The following is a 25,550-nucleotide window of genomic DNA, read 5'->3' on the forward strand; positions in this document are numbered from 1 at the left end:
CATGATTTACTAAATCTAAAATTTGTATGTCTTGCGTATAAGACAACCCCCTGTTTTTTTATCGTAATTTGCCATTTTCAGCCTCGTCTTATACCCGAGTATATACGGTATATACAATATTCAATAAAAATATAAGCAAGGAAAGCTCCTTATATATTGACTTACTGCTCGGCAAGGCTTCTTCTGGTACTTTCTCAGATGGCGTGACACGCACAACCTGAGCTGACCTGGGCAGAATTTGAACGATGTTGGAAGGTGCAACTGTGATTGCGGTCTTCCTGACGAGGTCATCTAGAGGGCTAGTCGCTTCCATCTTAGGCTCCTTCACAGGCTGCGGTAAAACTCTTGGAAATGTGTACACATCCACTGTCGACTAAGCACATAACAATTTTTAACATTTGAAAATGCAGATGCTTATACTTGTTAAGATGATTGGCTTTAAATTCTACCAAAGGAGCTATTTCGGGGGTCCTGAAGTCTCACAATTCGCAGATTCTCCTGAGGAACAGCCTACCGCATTTTTAGGAGCCAGCATGAATCTCACAGAAAACAACCCAATCACGCAAATTCAAAATACAGTAGAATGTTTTTACTAAGTACTGTATTAAAAATTGCCTCCAGAAAGTTAGTGCTAATAGGTATCACCAAACACAGCAAAATATAATTAACCAGATGTCTTGGAAGTGGCTTCTTCCTACTTGGGACCACTGATCTCTACTATAATAGCTGGATTGTTCATTGGCTGGTTTTAGTGAGGCCACCAACGCCATGTTGGAGAGCCTAAGTGAAGTATCAGTTTAGACAAGTTTCTTTTGGCATTTGTTTAAAATCACTTAAAATAACGATTCTTGCAATACCTTTTAATAATAAATTTAAATTTAACGTAATGATTATTTTTCAAATCATCTAACCACTTGACGTGACTCTTTATGCGGTTTAAATAAGTGCAAGTGAAGTTATTTGCGTTGTTTATAGTGATCAACATAATGGTGATGAAATAAAACAAAGCACTGAACAATACCTTGAGATCTGGGAAGCCAACAGCAATGTTAGCAACATCACTGCTGTTTGCAAGGACTCTATTTGGTGCATCTATTTCTTGGCTGATTGCGGATGATAATCCGTCCTTTGTCAGACCTTCACTTGAAATCTCTATACCATTACCAATAGTTGCATTTCCTTCTGAATATCAAAGACATATTTTAATTTTTTTTTTATCTATCCAGTAGGCGGTGTATGGATTTGTTTTTTAGTTACTTGAATAGTGTGAATTTTTTGATAATACATTCACTCATTGCACTATCATAATCACCATCACCAAAAACCTGAAGTATTCAGATCCAGGTATATTTGGCACAATAAATGATATAAGGATTCTATTCAAAGTTTTCTTTAGAAAGCAGAACTTGTTACAAATAAAAAATGAAAAAAAAGGGTCAAGAGTTTATACCAACAGATAAACATTGTAGCACATTGTATGGACGGTATATCAATGTTAACATTCAATTTGCTTTAAACACTACTTAAAAAGTAAAATACTATACCAAATTTTAAACCTTACTCAACCCATGAATCAATGCGCATTTCATGCTGACATACATTTTGTATTACCTGTGTTAATGGCATGCAGTTGGCAAACTGGTTCCTTAGGTGATGGTCGACATAAGAGGTACTTCCTGTAAGAACAAGAAAAATGTACATATCATATGATCATCATTATCATTAAAAACAATTAAAAAATTGATCTGGACACAATACAAATGCATTTAATCTTTTTGTTTCTTTAAAAGGGAACAAGAAAGACTTTTGATATGTCTCTAGTAATAGACTCAACTTTAAAATTGTTTTTTGGCAATTTTTAATGAAGTTATAGGTCATTACGATTTTGCCCCTTTAAGGCCAACTCAGACAGCGTCGGCCGACGCACCCGACCCGATTTATCATCGGGGACAGTCGTAAGATGCCGTGAGAAATATTAAAATGTTTAATATTCTACGACGTGACTGCCCCCGACGCACACCATCGCGTCTGTGTTTAACTCCCACAGACCCGACTGTCTGAGTTGGCCTTTAGCAGCATGACGTCAGTGTAAGCTGCTGTAGCCAAAGATTGTATAGAACTGTGCGTGGCACTATACAAATTTTTTGTTAGAGTAGCTTATTTATACTGACGTCACGCTCCTAAAGGGGTAAACTGTAATAACTACTTTAAAAAATTGGGGAAAAAAAGATTTTAGTTAATAAGAACTATTACTAATAACATATAAAAGAGCAGCGCTTATTCGAGCATGTATGGTAGTTCACATGTGTCATGCCACTATTAAAAACACATAACAAACCACATCAATTATGTATCTTATGCTGTATGCTAGTCCCCTACTGTGCTGGCGGTTGTCACCTGACATGATTCTATTGAGAATGATGAGACCCATGCATTGGATCATTTTTTATGACTGCCAGCGACAATTTGCAGATTGCATTGTACTGTCACGCACTCATAGAGACTAACAATGGATTCTCACAAAAAATAATTTAATCTAGAACATAATCATGAATCAATCTGATTCTACTGGTCACTATATATGATTTACTAGTGCCATTATTACCTGCCATCTGTCGCATCTTCAATGAGCCATGAATCTTTGGATGACAGATGTATGGACTTGATTTGGAGCGGTACATCAACACTATATGCACTGCCCTCAAGTATGTTAACAACATGTAATCTTCCACTGGAAAAATGAAAAAAAGGAAAAAACTTGCATGAATCAGGAACAAAATGTATTTGCCTTTTTTTTTTTTTTTTTGAATTACAGATGAAAAAGTTATCTTTAACATTTGTAACAATATATAAATAACATAATATATGTGAAAATACAGCTCTCCCTAAAAAAATAAAAAAATAAAAAAATAAAAAATTCATCTGGGATGGCCGAAAATAGTCTGTAGTTAGAGGTTGATGATTGAACAGAGGGCATTGTTAATCAGATAGATAACTTTACAATCACACTAATATATATAACTATTAAATACAAATTTAACCCTCATGGATAGAGCAGGTTTCTACTATGAATTGAAAAAATTGGCATTAATAAAACTTGAAATTTTAAAGCTTTAATATGAGAAGTATAATCATTTTTAAACATAATAAAGAAATCGTTTAAAGTACTGTAATATTTATAGTTTAATAGTAATTCAGACTGGGTCCATTGTGACACAAGCCATCTGTACACCGTGAGACTAATCCCATGTTTTTATCCACAGAATATACTCTCTAACATGCACAAGGGCCAAAAGTTGTACATGGCTTAAACATCTCATCCAAAAGACAGTGCTACAATATTTCTCAGGGATAGCAGTTTGTTGGAAAATGAATGATGAACACAGAGATCTCCATGGTTCAACGCACACAATGGTGGATTATCCTGGTTGCCACCATAATGGACGTTTCAATTAAACCATCCACAACATGGCAACCTAGTACTGTACAATCTACGATCTCTTTAATTCTCACCTTTCTTGGTAAAATACCAGCCAATTCTCATGTGCGAAATCACTGCACATTTTGAAGTCATCTTGCTCAGATCCAGTGAAGCGCTGTGTGATTTTCTTCTTAGCTTCCTCATACATGGATGTGAGGTACAGCCGCTGGATGTTACCATTAGCAGTGTCAATTACAAGAACAACATTGCCCTAATATACACAAAACTCAAAATTTGTTAAATATTCAATATTTGTATAAATGCTAAAAACTCATTTAGGCAGGCAAGCAAGTTGCCAATTCTATATTTTATTTATTAAATTTAAGAAAAACACGCTTGGATTCACAGGATTTTACCCTTGGATTGGGAATTTGAAAAACTCCTATCCTATCCTAACAAATTCATTCTCCACACACCCTTAAATTACATAACAGGGTGAACTCAAGGTTTCAGGTACAGAGTCAGAGGCGTAACAACAGGGGTGCAGAACAGGGCATGTGCCTGGGGTTCCTAACTGAGGGGGAGGGGGAGAGCACCTAAGTGAGCCTATAAACAAATATTATTTAGGGCATTCAGGTAAGAGCTTTTTGGCGGAGTTTTACTCAAGTCAATAAAGTATAAATTTTAGCACACAGAGTAGATATGATCCGAGCTGAAAGGGGAACCATTTCCATTCTTTCCCGGGGGACACAAACCCTAGTCATGTCCCTGTACATACATCATACCTAAATAAAAAATTAAATAACACAGGATTAACGTAATCCTACCTGCTCTTCATGCATCACAATCTGTCCAATTAGAGGATGACCTAGGGCGGCGATTCTGACACTTTTGCGGCTTAGACCGGGAAAGACATCGTATAGGTCCAGATAGTTCATAGTGGTACCACGTGGAGCCATTGAATACAACCCCACTGGACTACATGTGACTAGATGTATTAATTCTGCTGCTTTATCTAAAAGTGAAACAGAAAAAACACTTAGTGCTTCCATTAAGAAACACAAAATGGATGTCAAAAACAATTCAGAACAACCACTAAAACTCAACATCAAAACCTCTTGGATAAAGCCATATCAGCTAATGGTACAAAAAAAAACAGATGAGAATTTATTTGGACAAGCAGAAATGAAAATAAGTTCTTTTCTGAAGTGAAAATATGGTTAGGTTCTAACTAAAGTTAGCAAACATGTGCGATGATTATGCATAAAATAACACCATGTATCTTTAAGTTACACTACCAATTTGATTGGTCAAACACGTGAACGACAACAATTTTGTTCTCATAATTCACTGGAAACTGGAATGGTGATGATGATGATGATAACTATAAGCTAATAGAAGATTCTAAAAAAATTGCCATTTCAAACTATATAAGAGTCAAAGACATCATGGAAGGACTAGGTTTACCTTTAGTTACAGCTATATCAGTGATAATGTTGTGCTCATCTAGTGGAATAACCCACCGTGCAACCTCTTCCCCAAACCCTAGCGACCTTGCTTCTGTCCTCTCCAGTGGCAGACATCTGACACCAAGTTGAACTGGACCCTGGGATTGCATGTAATCCAGATTAAAAGTAAATCAATCATGAACAAGGCATGTGTTGTGGAACAATTGCATATTCCCTGGCCCTCTTGTTAAGTTTAACACTCATATTTCAGCCAACCCACAAAGATCCCATTTGGATACCTTATAAAGTTTAATCTACTTCAAATTCGCAACCCTCTTTGGCTCTGTGCCAAATCTACATCAGTCCTTACCTTAACTTTAATGTTCTTTTCCTCTACCGGACAGAGTAGATTACGGTGGTTGGAACCAGGATTATTATACGTCCATTGGGAAGAAAGGATGGGAGCTGATAAAGACAACCTGGAATATATGAACAATTCTCATCTCAGCCACTCATTGTGAATCACTAATTTATAGCACACCTAAATAAATCTTCACATGACATTGGTTATTTACACCATTCAATGGCAAAATGTCACAAAATTTATTTTTCATGAAATATCAAATGATAAGGATCTATTTTAAAACAAATACTGTAATGAATGTTTTTGCGGAGCAAAAATAAATATTTGTATTCATTAAAAAGATGAGCAATCAACTATAAATCTCAATCTTGTTGAGAACAATAATCCATCATTAAACTAATGAAAATTAAACCTCTCTTCAATTATGTATTTCAGGTACTGTATATAAGTAGGAGCGGTTTGGTGCAGCGGTTGTGGTTCTGTTTTCGACCATGAGGTCAGAGGTTCAACCCCTCGCTGTGCATTTCACTTGTGTCCTTAGGCAAGGCATTTTACGTATGGTTCTCAGCTACGTTTCCACCCAGGAGTACAAGTGGGTACCTGGTAGGTTCAAACACAAAATGCGCTGATTACTTCTGCAACAGTTTGAGTGGAGTTGAATAGCTTGGTGGTTAAGATGTTTGCCTTCCAATCCCAATTCCTGTCAGTGTTGCAGGATTTTTTCTCACGACCAAAACAACTCTACTCCCTATATCTCATATTGAGATTTAATTTGTGTAAAGCATCGTGTGTGTATGTTTGTCTTGTGTAAGGGATTGTCACCTACAAGTAGGACAGTGATATATCCATTATTGACAATTCTTGGCACATGTATTTTGTGCCTAAATAAATAAAAAACAAAAATGATGGAATTCTCCCCAGGGACCTTATGTCTTTCATCCAATGACTTGGGGTAATAATATGAAACGCTTAGATGACATACTGACTTGAAATGCTTTATAAGTCTTCAACATATTATATTATTATATATTGTATAGAGGATACGATTCCAAAATTCTTTTAAAACAACTTATAAGACAGCCTTTATGTCTCTAACGTATTTAAATTTCCTTGCAGTTTGTCTTATATTTATCTGAAATGCCAGGGATATACAAAAATTTGTTTGACAGACACACATGTTTGTCTGATAGTGCTGCTTGTTTTTAATCTCTGTTCACATTATCATAGTTTTAAGAGACATTAACATCTATGAATGATTTGACAATATATGGCAATGATATCACAAACTCCACACTATCAAATGTTCACAAACTGCTGTATATATAGTCAGGATGTGCCTAAATGTCACCATGACCATATATAGGCATGTCACATGATTTTGTCAAATAAAATCTGACAGTCTGGACAGGGCTTATGCACATATTTGTCACATATCACTCGAAGGTGTGAACACAAAAATATTTTCAGGGAAAGTCATATAATTTTGTTACTTTGAAATTTTGTAAATCACTGAATATTGTAATCTCAGTTTATTACACCCTTTAATGTATAAATTCATACCAAGGAATAAAGACAAACTACAAGTTATTTAAAAACGTCTTTTAAAATTTATTAAATAATGCAATAGCATATTCTTACTTTCTATACATAAATTTTATATTAAGTTAGCACTGTTTATAATGATTCACATTAAAAAATTTATCCAAGTTTGTAATTACTTTCATGAAGGTTTACATCCATCAACTGGTTTATACTCTAATTGGTAAGTAAAATCAATGTTATTTATAATACGTTTTTATTTGTTATTTTCTATTATAACATTAAATGGTAGATAAATATATAATTTAGAAATATAAAGCATTTGAAATAAAATATTATATTACTATCATCAGTTTCAATAAAAAAAAAGTATTGTAAGGAAATAATAAACAATATGTCTGAATGATAATAATTTAAAACAAATTATGGTATTAAAAAAAATTACAAAAATACATATGAATATGATAATCAATAAAACATACCATAAATGAGTAATAACAATTATATTACAAATGTGAGTTTGCCTCAGGAAAACATCATAAGAGTGATGAAACTTGCATTGTAATAGCACTTGCAGTACCCACTGCTACTTGGGTATCAGATTCATCACTAGTCACCAAGCGCAAGCTCGGTGGTCTAGTGGTTAAGACATCAGCTTTGATACCTGGAGGTAGTGGGTTCGATTTCGACCCAAATCACTTGCAAATTTTTTTTGCTAGCATTTCGGAACGTATTGAGTATTCGGTACGATAACACATCAGGTAGGGCAGAACATCGCTCCTACAATTTTATTACAATTACTAATATTATTTATTATAACATCAGATATTAGTTGGCAGTTTTAAGATTTCATCTTCAAACATTAACATACTATTACATTAAAATATCTGAAAAATATCTAAAAAAGCCCTGAGAAATTTGCAAGCAAGTACTGTACTTTAAAAACGATCAAAATTATATACCATTTCAAAGATAATTAATTATAGAATATAATTATATAATCATTTTCTAAATAATTATAAACAATTCTATATATTGTTTTGCTTGTCTTATTTATGTATAAGAACAATAAAAAAGTGCATGAAGTAAGATTCATGAGCTGAAATGTTCTTATGTTGGTAGGTTGTAAAAAGTGTTAAAAAGCTCTGCAAATCTGTCATGATATCATGTCTCTGTACAGCACTATAGAACTTTTTACAACATGCCAAGATGAGGTCACAGTAATCAGTGTCTTAAGTAGCATCAATACCATCATTATTACATAACAAAACCCATACTAGGGGTGGCACCAACGGGTTGGCCAGCTGGGCCTTGGGCCAGCCCTCGGGGTGTCAGGGGAAAAAATTTATTCAGAGAGGTGCAAACAATTTGGAATAATTTTGATAGAAGCAGTTGGCCTGAGAGTGTCATTTGTGTGGAGCTAAGTTGGGTGTGGCCTGTTTGTTGGAATATTATGGAAGGACCATAAGTCAAGGAAATGCTGACACGACCTCTAGCCCATACATCAATACATTTACAGCATTAACATAATACATGTCTTCTTACTCTTTAGCGAGTTGTACATTTGTTGGTTGCGCTCCAATGGGAATGCCATGCTTATGTAGAGTATCAATCAACTGTTCCTTCACTTCTTGGTTGTAGACATCAAAGTCAAACACATTTTTAACGACGTTTGCTATACCTTCGTTTGGAAATTTCTGAACAAAAAACAAATTGAAAAAGTTGCATTGTATATATATATTGTTCTAGTTTTTGTGTACAGACCTAAAAATAAAAAAAAATTGACAGATTAATTAGCTACCGTATAAACAGGTTAGTTGATTATCTTGCAAGGAATGCACCTTATAGAACAAAAAAAGGTTAGTCCCCTTCTCTAAATGTTAACCCTTTCTCTTAAAAGGAAATTAATCATTTATTACCTCAAATTCCTGACTATATTGACGACTTCCCTGACAGAGTATGGTAATGCTATACAGTATGGCCTTATAGAAAGTTACATTCCCCACCCTTCTCCACTAAAGTTGTGCATAAATGAGTTGCTATTCAGATGTTATGTCCCCTCTTTAAAGGTTATCTCCTTCGCTTGAAAAAAAGTTGATCAAACTTTACCTCTAAATGCTTGACCATATTGACCACTTCCCTGGTGGAGTAAGGGTAAGATATAAGGCCTTGGTCCGCCATATTACGTAGCTCTCCAAAGGCAAGTACTAACTTCCGTAAGATTCCATCTGGCACGCTAGGACCGTACTTCCTTAGCATTGCCATTTCCGAATCCATATCTGGATTATCAACAGCATGGCAACTAAATATATCACCTTGAGGAAAAAAATAATATTTTTAACGCTACTGTATTCTCTCACTTGATAGCCAATTAATATGGCCAATTTTTCTGTTTAAAAAAAATAATAATAATAAAACAATTAAGATAAGTCCTAGCAACACAGCTTTCTTGCAGTCAATTACCCAACAGGCTCAGGATTGAAATCAGTGCAGTGATGTTTAATACTTAAGACCTTTGAGATCCCAACCAGTTCTAAAGCCAAATTAACAGTACACCAAACCCAGAGAAAAACCTAGTTTCTTCACAGCCCTGCGCTTCAGCATAACTTCATTCACCAGACATCAGCTTTCTCTGTAAATTTATCCCCAAAAATTGATACTGAACAACTTCATGTGCATAGAAATAATTATGCTCATACGTTGTAGGGCACGGTTAAATTTTTTGTTTAAGATTGTACAACATTAAATAAAATGGTCTGTAAAAAACATTTATTGAAGGATTTAAACTCACCTAATGAACCAAAGAAATCATTGCCTAGGAATGGAAAACCAGGTCTATTGGCAAGAACCATCATGCGAAAGTTAGGATGTGTCACTATTACACTGTCAGACGGTGGTATATGAGAACCAGCTTAATGATACAAAAGGTAAAAGAAAGGATATAAGCAAACATTATTAATTACCAGTGAAAGTATTAATATTATTCTTATCATGGATATGTTAACCACTGCCATTTTTTTAGTTTTGAATAGCCAAATTGTGATGAATAAACCAGGATATTTAAACCAGGATACTTTAGCTATCAGAAAGTGGCAGTAGATGAAAGATGATGATAAAAGAACTCACAAATTTGTCACATCAGCATCAATGGATGCCATCTACCAGAGATAGACATAATAAAGAGGAAGGCTAAATAGGAAGAGGGTATTAGAGCGGAGTAAAGGGAGAGTAAATAAGAAAGGGGAAAGAGGAATGTAGAAAAGGAAAATTTGACGTTGAACAGGTGAGTAGGGAGGGCAAGAAAAGTGGAAGGGGAGTAGGGCAAGATGTGATTTGGGAGGAATAGTGGTAAAGTAGAGACTGATAGGAAAAAGCACAAGTAGAAAAATGAGTAAGGAAGGTGTGGAAAAAGGGATAAGTTCAATATGGTAGGAAGATATGTGCGTAAAAAGAGGGTAGATTTGAGAATAGGCTGAAAAGAGATACAATGAAAGGGGAATACAGAAAGGAAAGCAGAGAGAAAGAGAGGCAAGTGAATAGAAGGAAGAGAGAAAGTAGAGGAAGAACAGGTGAATATAAAAGCGTGTTGGATCTTTACAAACCTGCCACAATTTTCCTGCCATCAGCTAAGACCATTTCTCCATTCTCTACTAAGGATTTCAATATACAAGTGACATTAGTTGGTGCTTTATCAGCCTCATCAATCACCAATATATGGCCCAGCTTTACTGCTTTCACCTGCATCGAAATTCAAGTCAAAGAAAGGCAATGCATATGTATTATATTTTGCTGCAGTAAGGTATTTTTCAATTCACTATTTATTCATTATTCATTCTTTTTTTATTTTATTTCATTCGCATTTAAGAGCAAGTAATTCGCCAATTACAGGGCGATGCTTTTATAAACACTTTTATAAACAAAGTCTCTTTTTGAGGTTTGGGGAGAGTTGTTTTTAGTTGTGTGTGAAAAAGTCCTTTTGTTGTTGTTGTTGACCCTGTGATTAGAAGGCAAGCTTCTTACCACTAAGCTATACAACTCTACTCCGTTTCATAACTGTGTTATTTATTTCATTCCTAAAGATGACCCAATAAAGGTCAAAACATTGAATCATGGCCTCCCTCTCTTTAGTCGGAGTAATGATCATTCTATCTCATAACTGTGTGCATATATATTTATTCTATATATAACTATTCTTAACTTAATGTACATTTGAAATTTAACCAAGCCCGAGTTTTCTTTAAATGTTTACATAATTAGATTAAGGCATCTTATATAACATTTGAACGATTCATTATTACTATTAACGCAACCTACCAAGGGTGAATCTTCATATATAATAACACCACCTTGGACATTAGGTTGAAGAGTTAGACTTTGTACTGTAGTGTCTCTATAAAAGAAGAAATAAACAAAAAGAAAAGGTTAAATTAAAAATTATAAGGTAAAATTAAAAGCCTAACATATAAAAAGCAGAGCTGTCTATGATTAATTGGTGGTGATGATGCTAGCTTTCCAATCAAGCACCATGGGAATATCAGGATCGATGCATACACAAATTCCAAAATGTCCAGACTGTCAAATTTGAGGTTGAATTTTTGAACCCTCTCCATCCAGGAGTGTAAGTGGGTATCTGGTAGGGTTAGAATGCCAAATGCACTGGGTAGCTGCTGCAGCGTAATATAGAATACTCTCCAGGAGGACGGTCCGCACCTATTGGCAGCAGCCCAATTTTGGTCCGTAACGCATTTTTGGAGGGCAGCGAAGTCGCCCAGTAGAAAACAAAAAATCAAAGATTTGTTTTTGTAAAACAGCTTTACTGATAACAGAAGATGTCAAATTATATATCATCACAACATGGAGTAATTTTCATAAGAATTTCTTGCCAGGTGTTGGTCCATGGGAGGGCCAGTGACTGGGGTAATAATAATGGGAAGGACATAGAGGCATTTAGCATGATGCACTATATAAGTCTATCGTATTATTAAATATTTCAATGGTTAAAGCATTTACCTATGAAGTTGAATGTATTGCCTTGGTTTGTTGAGTAAATGCAGGAATCGATCAATCACTTTATTCTTGCCAACACCTTGATTACCAATCAACAGCAGATGTTCACCCAGAAGGAAATCTTTCAACATGTCTTCCATGATTGACAGATGCTACAAATACAAAAAATACAGCATCAAAGTGCCGTCTCATATAGTCAAGTGAATAATATAGGCAAACTGATTCATTGTGATTTATCAATGTCTGGGGTTAGCATGGCTACATGCCTAATTACACAGAGCACTAAGAATGCATACACCAGCAGGCATGTGACAGAGGCATTGAAAATAGAACCTACAGTATAAAAATCCATTTTGTGGGGTTCCCCATATTTTTTTTTTGTTACTTTAAAAAAATACTGCAGAAATCGAAAGACCCCCATATAAAGCAATTAGTGTAGGTCCAAGTTCTATCCTATTTTTGGTTTCTTTTTGTTAAGTATTTGTCCAAAAGACATTTAAAATTGTTTATGTTTCCTGTGTCGATGGCTTCAGTTGGTAGCTTGTTCCATAATTTAACTGAGGAGTGGAAGTATGACTTGTTCTGTGTGTGTGGTGGTGGCTAACGTTGATTAACAAACATGAGCCTTATCCCAGCTACTAATGTTATATATTTGAACCATCCAGCACCTACTATTTACTAAATACTAAGCACCTGTTGCTTTTCCTTTTTAGTAAAATCATATTTTAGATTAAAAATTGTTAAATTTCACCTGTGTGTGGGTGTTTCCCAAAAACGCTTGAAAAACCTGATTTTTTTGATTAATTGTGCACCACAATATTATGTATTAAAGCATGGTTTCCTTGAAATCTCTACACTGTCGTTACAGTGTTTTCAGTGCAGTCGTACCGCGTAGCAGTCCCCGGCACAATCGGGAAGGCTCATCGGTTTGACCAACCAATCGGAATCACTGAAACCTGTCAGTGTCAGCGTGTAGCGATTGTATGAAAAGTTTAACATAATTTCAATGTTGTAAATTTAGAGACAAAACAGGAAACTCGTCAGATCCTACCTGAGAATTCTCATAAAACAACGTGTCGGGAACCATCATCTGATTTTCAGGTGAGCTGACTGGTATGGTAGTGGTTCCGATGCGTACCACATTGTTCTTCACTTCACCTGTAAAAGATATGTTGCCAACAATTATATTTAATTTTAGCAGATAAGGTTTGATTATAAAAAGATGAAAACTTTGGCTAAATAAATTTGTTAAAATGAGACAAAAACTAACAAAGAGCAGGGGTCCGAAGTCTCCCGGAAATAGGGAAGGCTTCCCACATTCCTGCGAGCATGCAAGAATCTCTGGAAAATCACCCAACTAGCGCCAACCTTATAGCTGTATGTTGCGGCGTAATTGCCTTAACTGCTAGGACATCCAACTACCCATATATATAATGAGCTACACTATAACTCACAAAATAGCATGCTTAATAAATACCAGCAAGGCCTTATAAATATCAGTCTCAGTTGCCTATTACCTATACCGTACTCACAATGTAAAAGGTGAATGTAAGCCTTACCAATATGCAGATATAAGGCATGATTCAAAGCAATGCAAGATGCCTATGCAACATCACTCATACTAAAATAGAAGGACTTAATCGAATGTAGTTTTACATACTCCTGGTTCATACTCACAAGATATAGATTTTCTGATATCAACATCTGCAGAACTTGGCTGCATTCCAGCATCGTCTAATGCCTTATCTAATGCCTGGTGTGCCAGCTGAGGCAGAAATCTACAAGAATTGAAGAAGATTAAAATACTAGCATAAAAGCATTACAAAACAGGGGCTGTGGCATAACAAAGAGGCCTGAACCCTCTGGCTGTGGCTTCTTCGTGGCATCATTACCCTTAGAAAGGGTTACCAGGTACAATTTCAATCTTGTTTTGTTCAGGAAGACAGATGGTTGAGTATGGGGAGTAAAAATTTTTAATTCAATGTCAAAATGAACATACACGTCTTGTTATTAAAAAATAAAATGCCCTTCTAAAATACCTAATAAACAAAATTAAATTAAATAATGTTTAAAATACAAATTAAATAAATGAAGAGGAACAGGTAGTCTTTAAAATTGCAATAAAAATTTAAAACAAAATGTTACAATATATAGCATATTATGTTAGACCAGCTGTTCTCAAAATATGAGAGTGACTCAAAATTGGGTCACTAAATATATTAGAGGATGGCAAGATTCTTTAGGAGTATTTTAAATTGCATTGTATATTTTATTAAATTTTCATGTTAAAGCGTGCATTCTAAAATATAAAAACTTTTGTTTTTCAGTTTATGACCCATTTTTAATGGCTATATACACCTGTATGTTTGTTTAACGTCCCAAAAAGTGGGTCGCAGAAAATTGCCTGTACGTTTGATTGGTTCGTCAGCCAAAAAGTTTGAGAACCGCTGTGATAGACTATAATTAAAGTGTATTGAACAATACCTTGAAAGACTGGTTTTGTTGACAGCATCATGTATACTGTCATTGGGATGGTGTGACAGTCGCTTTGCTATTCTTAACAGATTCCTAGTTGAGAGTGACGACGACAGGGACTGTAGCTGCAAATACATTATATGAACACATTACAATTGAACTTTCTGCTGAACGCTGTCCATGTGTGTTTGTGGGACATCACGCAAGTTTGTGAGACACGTGCATATTCCTGGCCCTGTTCTGATTGGTCAGTTGTTAAGGTTAATTAACACTCTCAAAAGGTCAATTGTAATCATAGAACTTATCATCCGCATCACCATCAATTCATTGTAATCAAAATTACTGCCATCACTGCCATCATAATCATTAGATTCACCGTAATCATCAGTACCATTGCCATAATTTATTTGCATTATTCATTTAATTTCATTTGTTTAGGCATGAGTGCCAAGGATATGCCAATCAGCGAACTTATTCACTATCCTAAGTGGCATATCCATTAAATGACAGGGGACCATAGCAAACACCAATGTCATCATCTTCGTCATCATCATCCAGAAAGCTCCACTGTAACCATATCACCCATCACCATCAAAATCACTGTCATCAAAATTACTGCCGCTGTAGTCATTAGTATCATCATAATCATCTGTACCACTGTCATAATCACCACCATAGCGAACAGTAACCATTGTCGTCATCATAATTATTATCATAATCATTATAAAATCTGACAACTAAAGGCAAAAGTCAAGTTCATGGTAGCCATACTAAATATGAGCAATCTTTTGTATTCTTTAACTGTGGAACCTGAGGTATTGCAGTTCCCGCATACTTTGAGGAACTTTATACTTACCGTAGGATCTGAGGCAGTTCTCATACGATGTGAGAATTTGAGAAGCTGTTCCAGATTAGCCTCTTGGAATCCAGGAACCTATATTCAAAAAAAAAAAAAGAATTTGAAAACAACTTAATGGCAATGACATAATGTTTCATTAATAAAAGATTATTACTGATATAAATATAAGATCCCTCCACCCTGAAAAAACTGAATTAATAGTTTTTGGCAATAGGAAAGTTGTAAAAACAACAGAAAATTTTAAGATCCAATACATGAATGTCATTATTAAGTCACAAAAAACTTATTTAGGATTAGAACTTGACCAGGAGAATCGATTAAAATTTGGATACCTTCAGATTCGTATTTTGGATAGGGATAGTAAAAAAATTATTATGTTGGCCCTTGCTTTAAGTCTCTTTGACTAAGCAATGACTAGCTGGTATTGGGGAATTTTGAACACTCTTAGAGATAAGTTGCAATGATGTCAAAATAACATATTAAGATTTATTTTGAGGGTTTAATAGTAGATATCATCTGAGTATGGGAGATTTTCTGTCATTGGGAATTTTAAATATTAATAGACGGGCTCAACAATTAACACTTAATCTAATGCACAAAGTATAGAGAAACTTTATGTAAATTTCCCTTTATTTAATCATAATTATAAAACACGAGGTGTAATAAAAAATTTTATTTTTCAAAAAAATTCTCACCAAGTTGATAAGACATTTTACTATAATGGAATAAAAAAAACGGAATGAATTACCAAGTAGTAATTAAAAACCATAATTTTTTTTAATGTTTATATTTGCTTCTCTTTCTATAGGTTGAGGACCCCTACGAAAACAAGTTCATAGAGCTTATAGGGTCATCCTCTTGCTCTCATTTTTGTGTTTTTATGTACTTGTGTTTTGTTTTGATATAATAATAATGAGGGCAATAAATAATAAACAAACAAAAAAGAAATTGCTTAAGATACTTGTACTGGTACTTTTATAAGCCATATTATGGAAGACAATTAGCATGCAATAACTCACTGAGTGGCAGCCACAGATCCATTTTTGGTGGTTTTTGTTTTTGGTGTTTAGTTTTAAAGCACCTTCAGTTTTGGTACATTTATCTCTTGTGAAAATTTGAAAGGGGTATAAGATTTTCCTCCTTCCCATTTAACTACTCCCCTTATTATTACAATGATGACTTACTGTGCCGTGAAGTACTGTCATTTCTTCTTTAAATGACAATGGTCTGACTTCGTGAAACAGGAACATGGTGAGGAGTTCGGAGCCAAGCCACTGCTGTCCGCTGCTGCCCCCTACCGATGGAGGTTCAGCTAGACCAATGATGCGGAACGACGGATGGATTGGTAGAATACCACTAAAAAATGAAAAAAATTAAAACTCAAAAAATCATAAAAATTATCACATAAATATTATGGTAAAATTATCTTAGTTCATGCGCAGCAATTTGGTTTTCGTCATTCAAAATTGGTTTAAAACTTTAAAAATAGTATATCTCTTGGTGACAAAAAAATACCTATTGTCAAGTATACAATGTTTTGTGTTGTTTTAAATTGAATGATCAATTAAATTTTAAAAGCCATATAAATGATATTGAAATAAAAATCTAAAAAAAAATTGGCCATAATATTCATAGCATTATTCATAGCATTAATTTTTATTGCTCTGTTATTATTCCGTTTATTAGTTAATTATTTATTTATTTCAAAAACCACATATTGTAAAACAGCAAACACTTGCCAATAACAGGGTCTCTTAAAATATTTTTTAACAAGCATATAAAATATAACGTAGATATAAATAAAAAACACACATAAAATAGAAACAGGATCACAAGTCACACACACCCACACCTACACACACAAAACTCATCCCCAGCCCAAACCAAATCAGATCAATCATGTAAATGCATGCATTGTAATATTGTCTGGGCTAATAATTATTCTTCTAACCTAAATAAAATATACTGTATTATCTTAAAGGCTGTCCTCCTTATTTCTGGGGCACATTATCTTGCCCACTCTAACAAATTATTTTCTAATCGTCATTTGATAACCATTCATGACATAAATGAACTTCAGCAAAGTTTTTGTTTTTTTTTGTTTATCAAAATATCTATTCTCTTCTTCCCATAAACTTCTCTTGCAATTTTTATTCATAATTCTACAATCCATCCTTATAATAACATGATGCCCAAAGAAATCCACCTTCCCCAGTCCAAACCAACACATCTACAACATAACATCCAGTTTTGTGAATCAAAATTTAGCTCTCTGAAGAAATTTCATCTGCTCCTTCAAAAACTGTGTTTTTTTTTATAATAAATTAAAAACTAATTTCTTCTCATGTCATGATTAATTTTTCATTCATGGGTTTTGTCTTATTCTGTTCTTTTTTTAATGTGTTTTGAAATTTATTATAATCATCGTTTACATTATTTGGCTAGCCCATCACAAGTTTTGATTGATCTTTTCAACCAAATTCACATTTGGGCTGTTGCCTTTCATTGTTAACATGTCAAATTACTATTATTACAGTTATTCCAATATTGCCATTGCTCCATTTCATTTTTTTTAATTGTTTAAATATTTAAGAAAGGATGAAAGAAACAAACGTTGATATTGAATAGTAGTAGTATTGATAGTAGTAATATAAACCGTGTAATGAATACACTTGCTCTTAATCTTATTATAAAAGATACATACCTGCAGATTTCACTTATTTTAAACCTTAATTTGCAGGTATATTACGAATGGAAAAATTACCGTTCTTTCAATTCAGCATCCGTTAGATCATGTTCATCTTTGAGTGCCTCGTAGCGTTCACTGCCAAGCAGACGCGTGCCATCAAACAATGTTATTTCACGATCATGTACTAATCTAAAAAACCAATTGAAAAGTAAATTGTTTTTTTAAATTTTTTTCGAAAAGGTTGCAGAGAAATGTTTGTCCCATGTACTTATCACTGTGCCAGGTCAACTCATGCATAGCGAGGACTCTCAACACATTCACACCAGACATGAAACTCTCACCAGGTTTGAGTCATGCATGGCTTGAGTGCTAGTCTGAATGTAGCCATACACACGCATTCTGATTTAATGGACACTTTCAGAGTTTCAATCGAATTTATTAACTGACAAATTAAAACAGGGTGAGGAATATGAGCTCTCCCACGAACATGTGTTCTCTCACAAGCACCTGATGTTGTCCCACAAACATATTATGTTGTCCCACAAACACATGTGTGTACATACCGTTAATATGCTGTAGTCATGAACTACGGCCAAACGCATTTCACAACAATAACACTGCGAGTTACGTGTTATTCTCCTACCTTTACCTCTACCAATTTTGTTGTTTTTGGGAACTTCGCAAGAATATCCAAGGGGCAGAGCTTAAAGGAAAGGTTACATTATGGGCTAGAAAACAGATTTAAGGTTTAGGTTTATTTATATATTCTATGATTAACCTGAAACCTTGTGGTTATATGATACATTATCTCTGGTTTCCATAAAATTGCTCAGCTGCCGCTACAACATTTTCACTACTGTCCCCCAATGTCATCAGAAAGGCTCCATAATTAACCCGAACAATCAGCATAGCCAAAAGTTGTCGAGGAGAGCGTGTAATGATATGGAAACCAGGATTAATAATCATACATACAGTATCTCCTAATGGGTAGTTATTGTAACAGACAGAGAGAGAGAATGCAGGCTGAATATAGTATTGTCCATACAGACAGACCCATTTATAGGGGTTAATACTATTTTAGAACAAAAATTTAAAAAAATATTTATCAGTCAGAAATTTAAACTTATTAATTTCCTATTTCAAGTTGGGGAATTAATTTAAGAGTGCTGGACAGTGAATCAGACATTTCCTGTCCCAATGTATGTCTTTAAATTGCAATCCTTAGAGTTCCCAAATACAAAACAATTTAGTACTATTTTACTGTTTCAGTCAATTTTTCAGATTAATTATAGCATTTAGTTTAACTATAGTAAAAAATGAATATCTATACTGTAATTACTTTTATCATTATCTCAAAAATTACATATAATATTCAAAATTCTATTTAAATCTTAATTTCTTCATAAACTAAATGCTTCCAATTTCAGTTTAATGTCTGCAGGAATAGGAAATTTGTTTATACTATGATAAATTAGACCAATCATTTAATTAGTAAAAGAATGAAAAAAAAAATTAAATATTATATAATTTTCCATTTTTTAATATCAATTATAATAGCACTGCCATTCACAGAATAAAGCCAAAATACAAGCATTTATTAAAACAAACAAAACCATAAACAAATAAAAATAGGATGGTTTGTTCTTCTAACATACCGATTTAAAACAGCAAGTGTACCTGGGTTGACTCGATGTAGCCCGTCTAGCACTGCTATACTGCCCTCTAGAGCTGCTGTGATAAGTGGTGACGGTCGCCAGGATGTGTCACCTGTTGGTGAGGTCATACGTTGCTGCAGAAAATCTCTAGAGGTCATATCCTGGATAATAAAATTTAATGATATAATAACAATAGCAATCAATGACTCCAACTCTAATTTTAACATATTAAAATGTACTACTGGTATTAGTAAAAAGACAGAAAAATAAGTCAAAAACTTTGAATAGCTTATTTAAAAGAAATGAATAAACTATTAACTTCCAAAGAGAAACAGATCGAAAAAAAGTAGTTTTCACCGATTTACAGACATTTTACAAAAAAAAATATTTAAATTAATTTTAAGGGTCTTTGCAGTTGTAAAAAATCACTATTTTCAGTTAAAATATGGGATTGAATTTTCAAATTTCTATTTATTTATCATTTTAAATTAAATCTTAAGGTAGCCTACCTGACAACAAAGGTTTTTTTTTTTATAGTTTTATTTGGATTGTTTTGGATTTTATTGTATGTATTATTATGTTGCATTAATTAATTTATGTATAGACTATGGATTGCCAATAGTTAGTTTATTTGTATATTTCAGTAGGAGGAAGGATGCAGTACTTTAGTGTAATATTTCAATAACAGAAAGGGAAAAGTATTCTAGTGCAATGTTTGATTTGCAGGAAAAAATGAATTGGGTCAATAGCAGGGAGTGTACAAATATTTCAATAGCAATAGGGTGAAAGTTTCAATACAGGAAGTGTACAAGTGCTCTAATAGCACAAAGGGGGAAAGTGTTTTAATAGCAGGAAGGGTACAAGTATTTTGATAGCAGGAAGGGGGATAGGAAGGGTGAAGTGTTTCAATTGCAGACAGAGGAAGGGGGAAATATTCACTACAGTTTAAAAATAGTAGGAGCAGCGCATTACAAAATATTTTCACTTTTTTCACTCAATTAAATTATATATAATAATAGTATATATGTATATAGATCACTGATACAACTAATTAAATTTCCGTGGTCAAGCATGAATTTATGAATTCAGGTCTGGGCAAACACAGTTGAAAACTTTTCATTGGAATTGAGGATTTTCTAATCTTTGAGTTTTGTTGCATGATTTTGTTGTTTATTTACTATATTTTTGTACTTTTTTATATTTTGTTGTTAACCTACAGTACAGAAATTACCAACATTTGCTCTTGGTTGACTGAAGTTTAGATACATGGTAAATGACTTACCATGTTAATGATGTGTGGAATGATGTAAGCAGCTGCTGAACAGTTCCACTCTAACCACTACACTAGTCACAGATCATGCCAAATTACCTGTATCATGGCGCTGCGAGTTATGAGTTCATATTCTCTGTATCTTTGCATTATCATATTTTTGTTAAGAGCCATAAGGTTGTTTTAACAGGTGTTGCTATGTAAATAAAAAATATTAAATAATAATTTAAGTGATGTAACATTCTCCACAAAAAGTCTATTCCAGCCTACCTGGTATAGCATAACTGGTTCCAGGTGATAGCCTAAGATGCTTGCAAATTGCTTCACTAGTAAACTTTTTCCACAACCCTGAAAAAAATAAATAAAATAAAATCACTCAAATATCAATTACAATAAAGTCAGGAAAGATTCATGGGAGATACTTGTATGTAATGGGAGATGTTCCAACAAAACATGACATAGCCACTAGTAAATATTTTGAGAAAATTAATAATTAAGTAAATCAAGTCTGATACTGATATTTTTACAGATTTAACAGTAGCCAATCTAGGAATTTGAAATCAAGGAGGGACTAAGAAGGACTTTTCAGGATGAAAGGTTTAGACTATTTCAGCCCCACAATGGTTGGGGCTGAGGTTAAAAACTTTATGGCTATAGTACCTCTAGATGACTAGAAATGGCATTGTCAGAATATGAATATAATTTTCCTTTTATTTCTCAAAAATTAGGGGCCATAGCTGACGCTCCCTCTCTCCCAATGGATTCACCTAGAATTAATTTCAACTATCTGCCATTTGATATCTTAACTGTTTCAAAAATTTATTACTTTCACTTATATAGTTAATAATCAGATTTATATTTTTGTTCATTGCTTTGCTATGTATAACAAGATATTAATATTAATTTCCTATTGCCACGTTGTAAAAGAGATAATATCAAGTTGAATATAACTTTTATTAATATTGAAGCATTATCATTGGAAATATTACTCATCATTTCAAGTGCTATTAGCACGCTTTCGCATGATTGTATGACAGATATATTATACTGGTCACGGAAAGTGGATAGCCGCACTCAACTGGATATGGGCGACACACGCCACCTGTTAGATTATCTACAATAACCATATGAAACAACGGGCAAGTTTTTCAAACAATATTTATTCAACACTATTAATGAAATCTGTAATTATCCTGGAAAGCACTTGAACATATTTAATAATATTTAAAGTTTATCATTTATTAGCACGCTTTCGCAAGATTAAATGACAGACATATTATACCGGTCATGGAAAGTAGATAGCCGCACTCGACTGGGTATGAGCGACACACGCCATCTGTTAGATTATCTACGCTACCATATGAAACGGTAAAGTTTTTAAAATAATATTTATTCAAACCATCTGGAAAACAGTGTTCTTTTTTATCGTCAGGAATTTTTATCATAGGCATACAGTATAGCAGCTTACATGTAGCTTATAATTGTTAATTCTATTTTTTTTTTTAAAGAGATTCCCTGTACATGAAAATACTTTATTAAGTTTAATACTACATTCTTAATTCTAAGCAAAGCAATTTTCTTCTGAACATACAGTATTTGTAAAAGTCAGCTGAAATAGCCATGCAAGTTATTAGGCCTATGCTGGGAATACATTTGCGAAATCATGAGTAAAGTAGGAGTTGGCTTTGAAGAATGGTAGCATCTATAACCTACCTTTGGTCCTATGAGGCAGAAATCCTTGACAGAATGCGACAGCATCATGTCCGCTAGTAAATGGTCATGTGACGGCACTGGTATATAACCTACACTTTCAGCTGATGTTGCTACCTGGTTACCTGTTGCCATAGTGACATCAAACATGGCTCCTTGACTTTGCATAGTAACGGTTGCATTTTTATCAGTTGTACTGCACAGTACATTAGATACACTGCATGGAGCTACTTTTCCAAACTTGTCCTCTAGTAACTCAATTTTCTGTGGTCCCTAATTAATAAATGTCTATTATCTTTATTATCCTAATAAATAAAAAAATAATAATTAAAGCATTTATAATGCGCCATATATCCAAAACAATATTGCTCATATGCGCAGTAATTAAAGACCATAGCGGCATATGAGGATGGAAACTCCTGTCTGAAAAGTGGTCTTTTAGGATATATTTTCTGGGGGTGCTGAGCTGTCCGACAGGGGGACTTGAGCTCGTAGGCCCAAGCTGGAGGAGGGTTTGAGAGGGTGTTTCCCCTCCCAAATGAGATTTTTTTTAAAGAATAAGAACCTCTGGATGGCCAGAAATGACGCTCTCAGACTGTGACAGGCGTGTTTTGGCTTGGTGTGGGCCTATTTTTATATTTTTTTTAGTCCGACTGCCCAACGAGCTCTGTCCGATGCGGGGACTTGAGCTGTCCTGTGGGGGGGGGGGGGGTTTAGGCCCCTGCTGTCTCCCCGTTGGCGCTGCCACTGCTCCATTCTCCCTCTTATACCTCCACTTCCACTCACAGGTTCACTATCACAGATAGCTCTACTTTGTCTCTCACCAACAGCTAATGCAACTCTCCACTCTGTCACTCACAGCCCCATTCTCCCTCTTACACCTCCACTCATCATAGATTCACTATCAATGATAGCTCATCTGTACTGCGTCTCTTGCCACAGCTAATGCAACTCTCTTTATGTCAATCACATTGACCCTAGTCTCACTTACAACTGCAACTTAACTCTCATTCCCAGTTCGATTCAATCCCATGAAAAGAAGTTAATATCTACAAACCTTTAGAATATCAATGACGGCTGTTCTACCCTCCTTGGCAAGCATAACCTGGTGTGGATACAACTGATGGAGAACCTTCTGAACAGACACATTTGGTACAGAATTCTACAAAACAATATTGAAAATACATGCTGACCTAGGACTATATAACCAAGTGCACATAAATTAGTTTCAATGATGTCATTCACGTAACACATTTATGGATTTATCCATATTTATTTTGTGTTTTATATATTTTTATGAATGAATAAAGACCTTGAGTATATAAAACAGATTCACAATTATTACAGGAGAAAAAATAAGTAAATTTAACAATCATATTGATTTGTTTTATGTATTTTAATTTTTATAATTAATATTATGTTATACCAATATTTAATAGGATAATTTTTTTGTCGCTTCTACATGTAGCTAACCTAGGATGATCCATCTGAAGCTAGATAAGCAGATCCATTAATTTTTCAAATACGAGGAAAATCTATCAACATTTATACTAGGTTATTTCCACACAGAAGGCATAGCACAAATGAAAATCGCATCTTATCTTCAGAAGACTGGAAACTGGCTGAGGCTATGTTCAGACAGAACGACTTACACTAGCGTAACGTTAATCAAGTGGTGTGAACTTGTGCGCAGCGTAGCGAACGCTGGTATTAACACGCAATCGCTGGTATTAACACGCAATCACTGGCATACAATAATCCAACAGACCCCTGATTAGCTTACGTCATTGAGTTACGACAGTCAATGATTTGAACTTGGTCAGGATTTGACCAATCACAATAAGCCTAGATGTAAACAGGAAATAAAATCCGTGATTGCGTATACAAATATTTTGCACGAATACTTACACAAGCATTACATTATTTTCCCAGGCTGGACATCTCGCTAGTTACGCCATGGATTAACGTACGCCTGGTGTAAGATAGTGTACACCTGGCATTATCTCCCAGGACTGAATGTAGCCTCTGACAGAATTACTCTGATGTCAATGCTGCTGTAATTCCTTTGAATGCTGCTGTCATCATGAGTGTCAATGATAATATTATTATGAGGTTGACATTTTATTAAACTTAATCATAATAAAATGATTCATTAAACAAGTTCAATCATCTTACTATTATCTTGATCATATTAACTAGATTATCCATTGGAAAGTCTGGAAGCCCTAATGAGTTAGACTCGTTGGATATCAAAGTTGTTGCGAAAGACAAGATCTTGGAAGCTCTGAAAAAACAAAAAATAAAGCTTTGGTAGCGTGGCTGAAGATTTTTTAACATGCAATGGACAACATTGCACACAAGACCAATGATTTTAAATGACTCTGCCAAAGTGGAAGACAGTGTGATGGAATAAATCCAGGGTTACATAGACAGAGATCACCATGGTTCAGGGTGCACACGGTGGTTACCACATAACTAAACTGCTCCTCAGAAAAAAAAAAAACCACAATTTACCATCGCCTTTACAGAAATAAGTGCAAGTAGGAAACAAATTAAAATAAGCACTACAGTATTTAAATATATACAGTACTCACAGTACGAGGGAAAAAAATACTGTGCTCCACAACCAAAGGGATATTTAGAAATTAGTGATGGCCGTTTCTGGCCTATACAGTAATTCTAATACTTATACCCAATTCACACGTGAAGTTAAATTTAACAAAAAGTAACAAATTGTAACCGAGCGATCTCCCGAGTTATTCCTACCGAGATAAAAAGCATTCACACGCGTCTGTAAGGTAATGCCAAGGTTGTGTAAAATTTATTCAGTGTTTATTCAATGAACCACTTTCCCCCTACTGCGATATAGGTCTAGCCTAGGCCTAGTTGAGAACCCCTGTCACAGATGGACTGTTGAACTCACCATCACAGTAAACATTCGAAGCAATCAATACCCTTAACAACTGCTGTACTACTGTACTACTACTAGGCCTAGCTTCCGACGTTTCTGTCGACTCTTGATAATACTATTACAACACCATCCCGACGTTCATTTATGTATATCTTCTTCTTCTACCATTACTAATTAACATCAATAACAAGGGTAATGCATT

General features: G+C 34.5%; 1 protein-coding gene across 1 annotated transcript in view; it reads right to left on the reverse strand.

The window, feature by feature from the left end:
• Positions 1-25,550, reverse strand: part of LOC117108410 (von Willebrand factor A domain-containing protein 8-like) — a 47,924-nt gene that overhangs the window by 7,785 nt on the left and 14,589 nt on the right. The window contains 23 exon segments of the mRNA XM_033250424.1: positions 166-373; positions 1,022-1,182; positions 1,612-1,676; positions 2,606-2,731; positions 3,514-3,692; positions 4,249-4,436; positions 4,889-5,027; positions 5,240-5,348; positions 8,318-8,469; positions 8,882-9,087; positions 9,564-9,683; positions 10,375-10,510; positions 11,087-11,162; positions 11,783-11,931; positions 12,831-12,937; positions 13,457-13,557; positions 14,264-14,379; positions 15,111-15,188; positions 16,298-16,469; positions 17,878-17,991; positions 19,458-19,618; positions 20,998-21,075; positions 22,441-22,701. Coding sequence (XP_033106315.1) covers positions 166-373; positions 1,022-1,182; positions 1,612-1,676; positions 2,606-2,731; positions 3,514-3,692; positions 4,249-4,436; positions 4,889-5,027; positions 5,240-5,348; positions 8,318-8,469; positions 8,882-9,087; positions 9,564-9,683; positions 10,375-10,510; positions 11,087-11,162; positions 11,783-11,931; positions 12,831-12,937; positions 13,457-13,557; positions 14,264-14,379; positions 15,111-15,188; positions 16,298-16,469; positions 17,878-17,991; positions 19,458-19,618; positions 20,998-21,075; positions 22,441-22,701 — 3,202 coding nt within the window.

This window comes from Anneissia japonica, unplaced genomic scaffold, assembly GCF_011630105.1.
Source record: "Anneissia japonica isolate Jap-2015-1 unplaced genomic scaffold, ASM1163010v1 scaffold1776_len382430_cov169, whole genome shotgun sequence".
Taxonomy (NCBI): Eukaryota; Metazoa; Echinodermata; class Crinoidea; order Comatulida; family Comatulidae; genus Anneissia; species Anneissia japonica.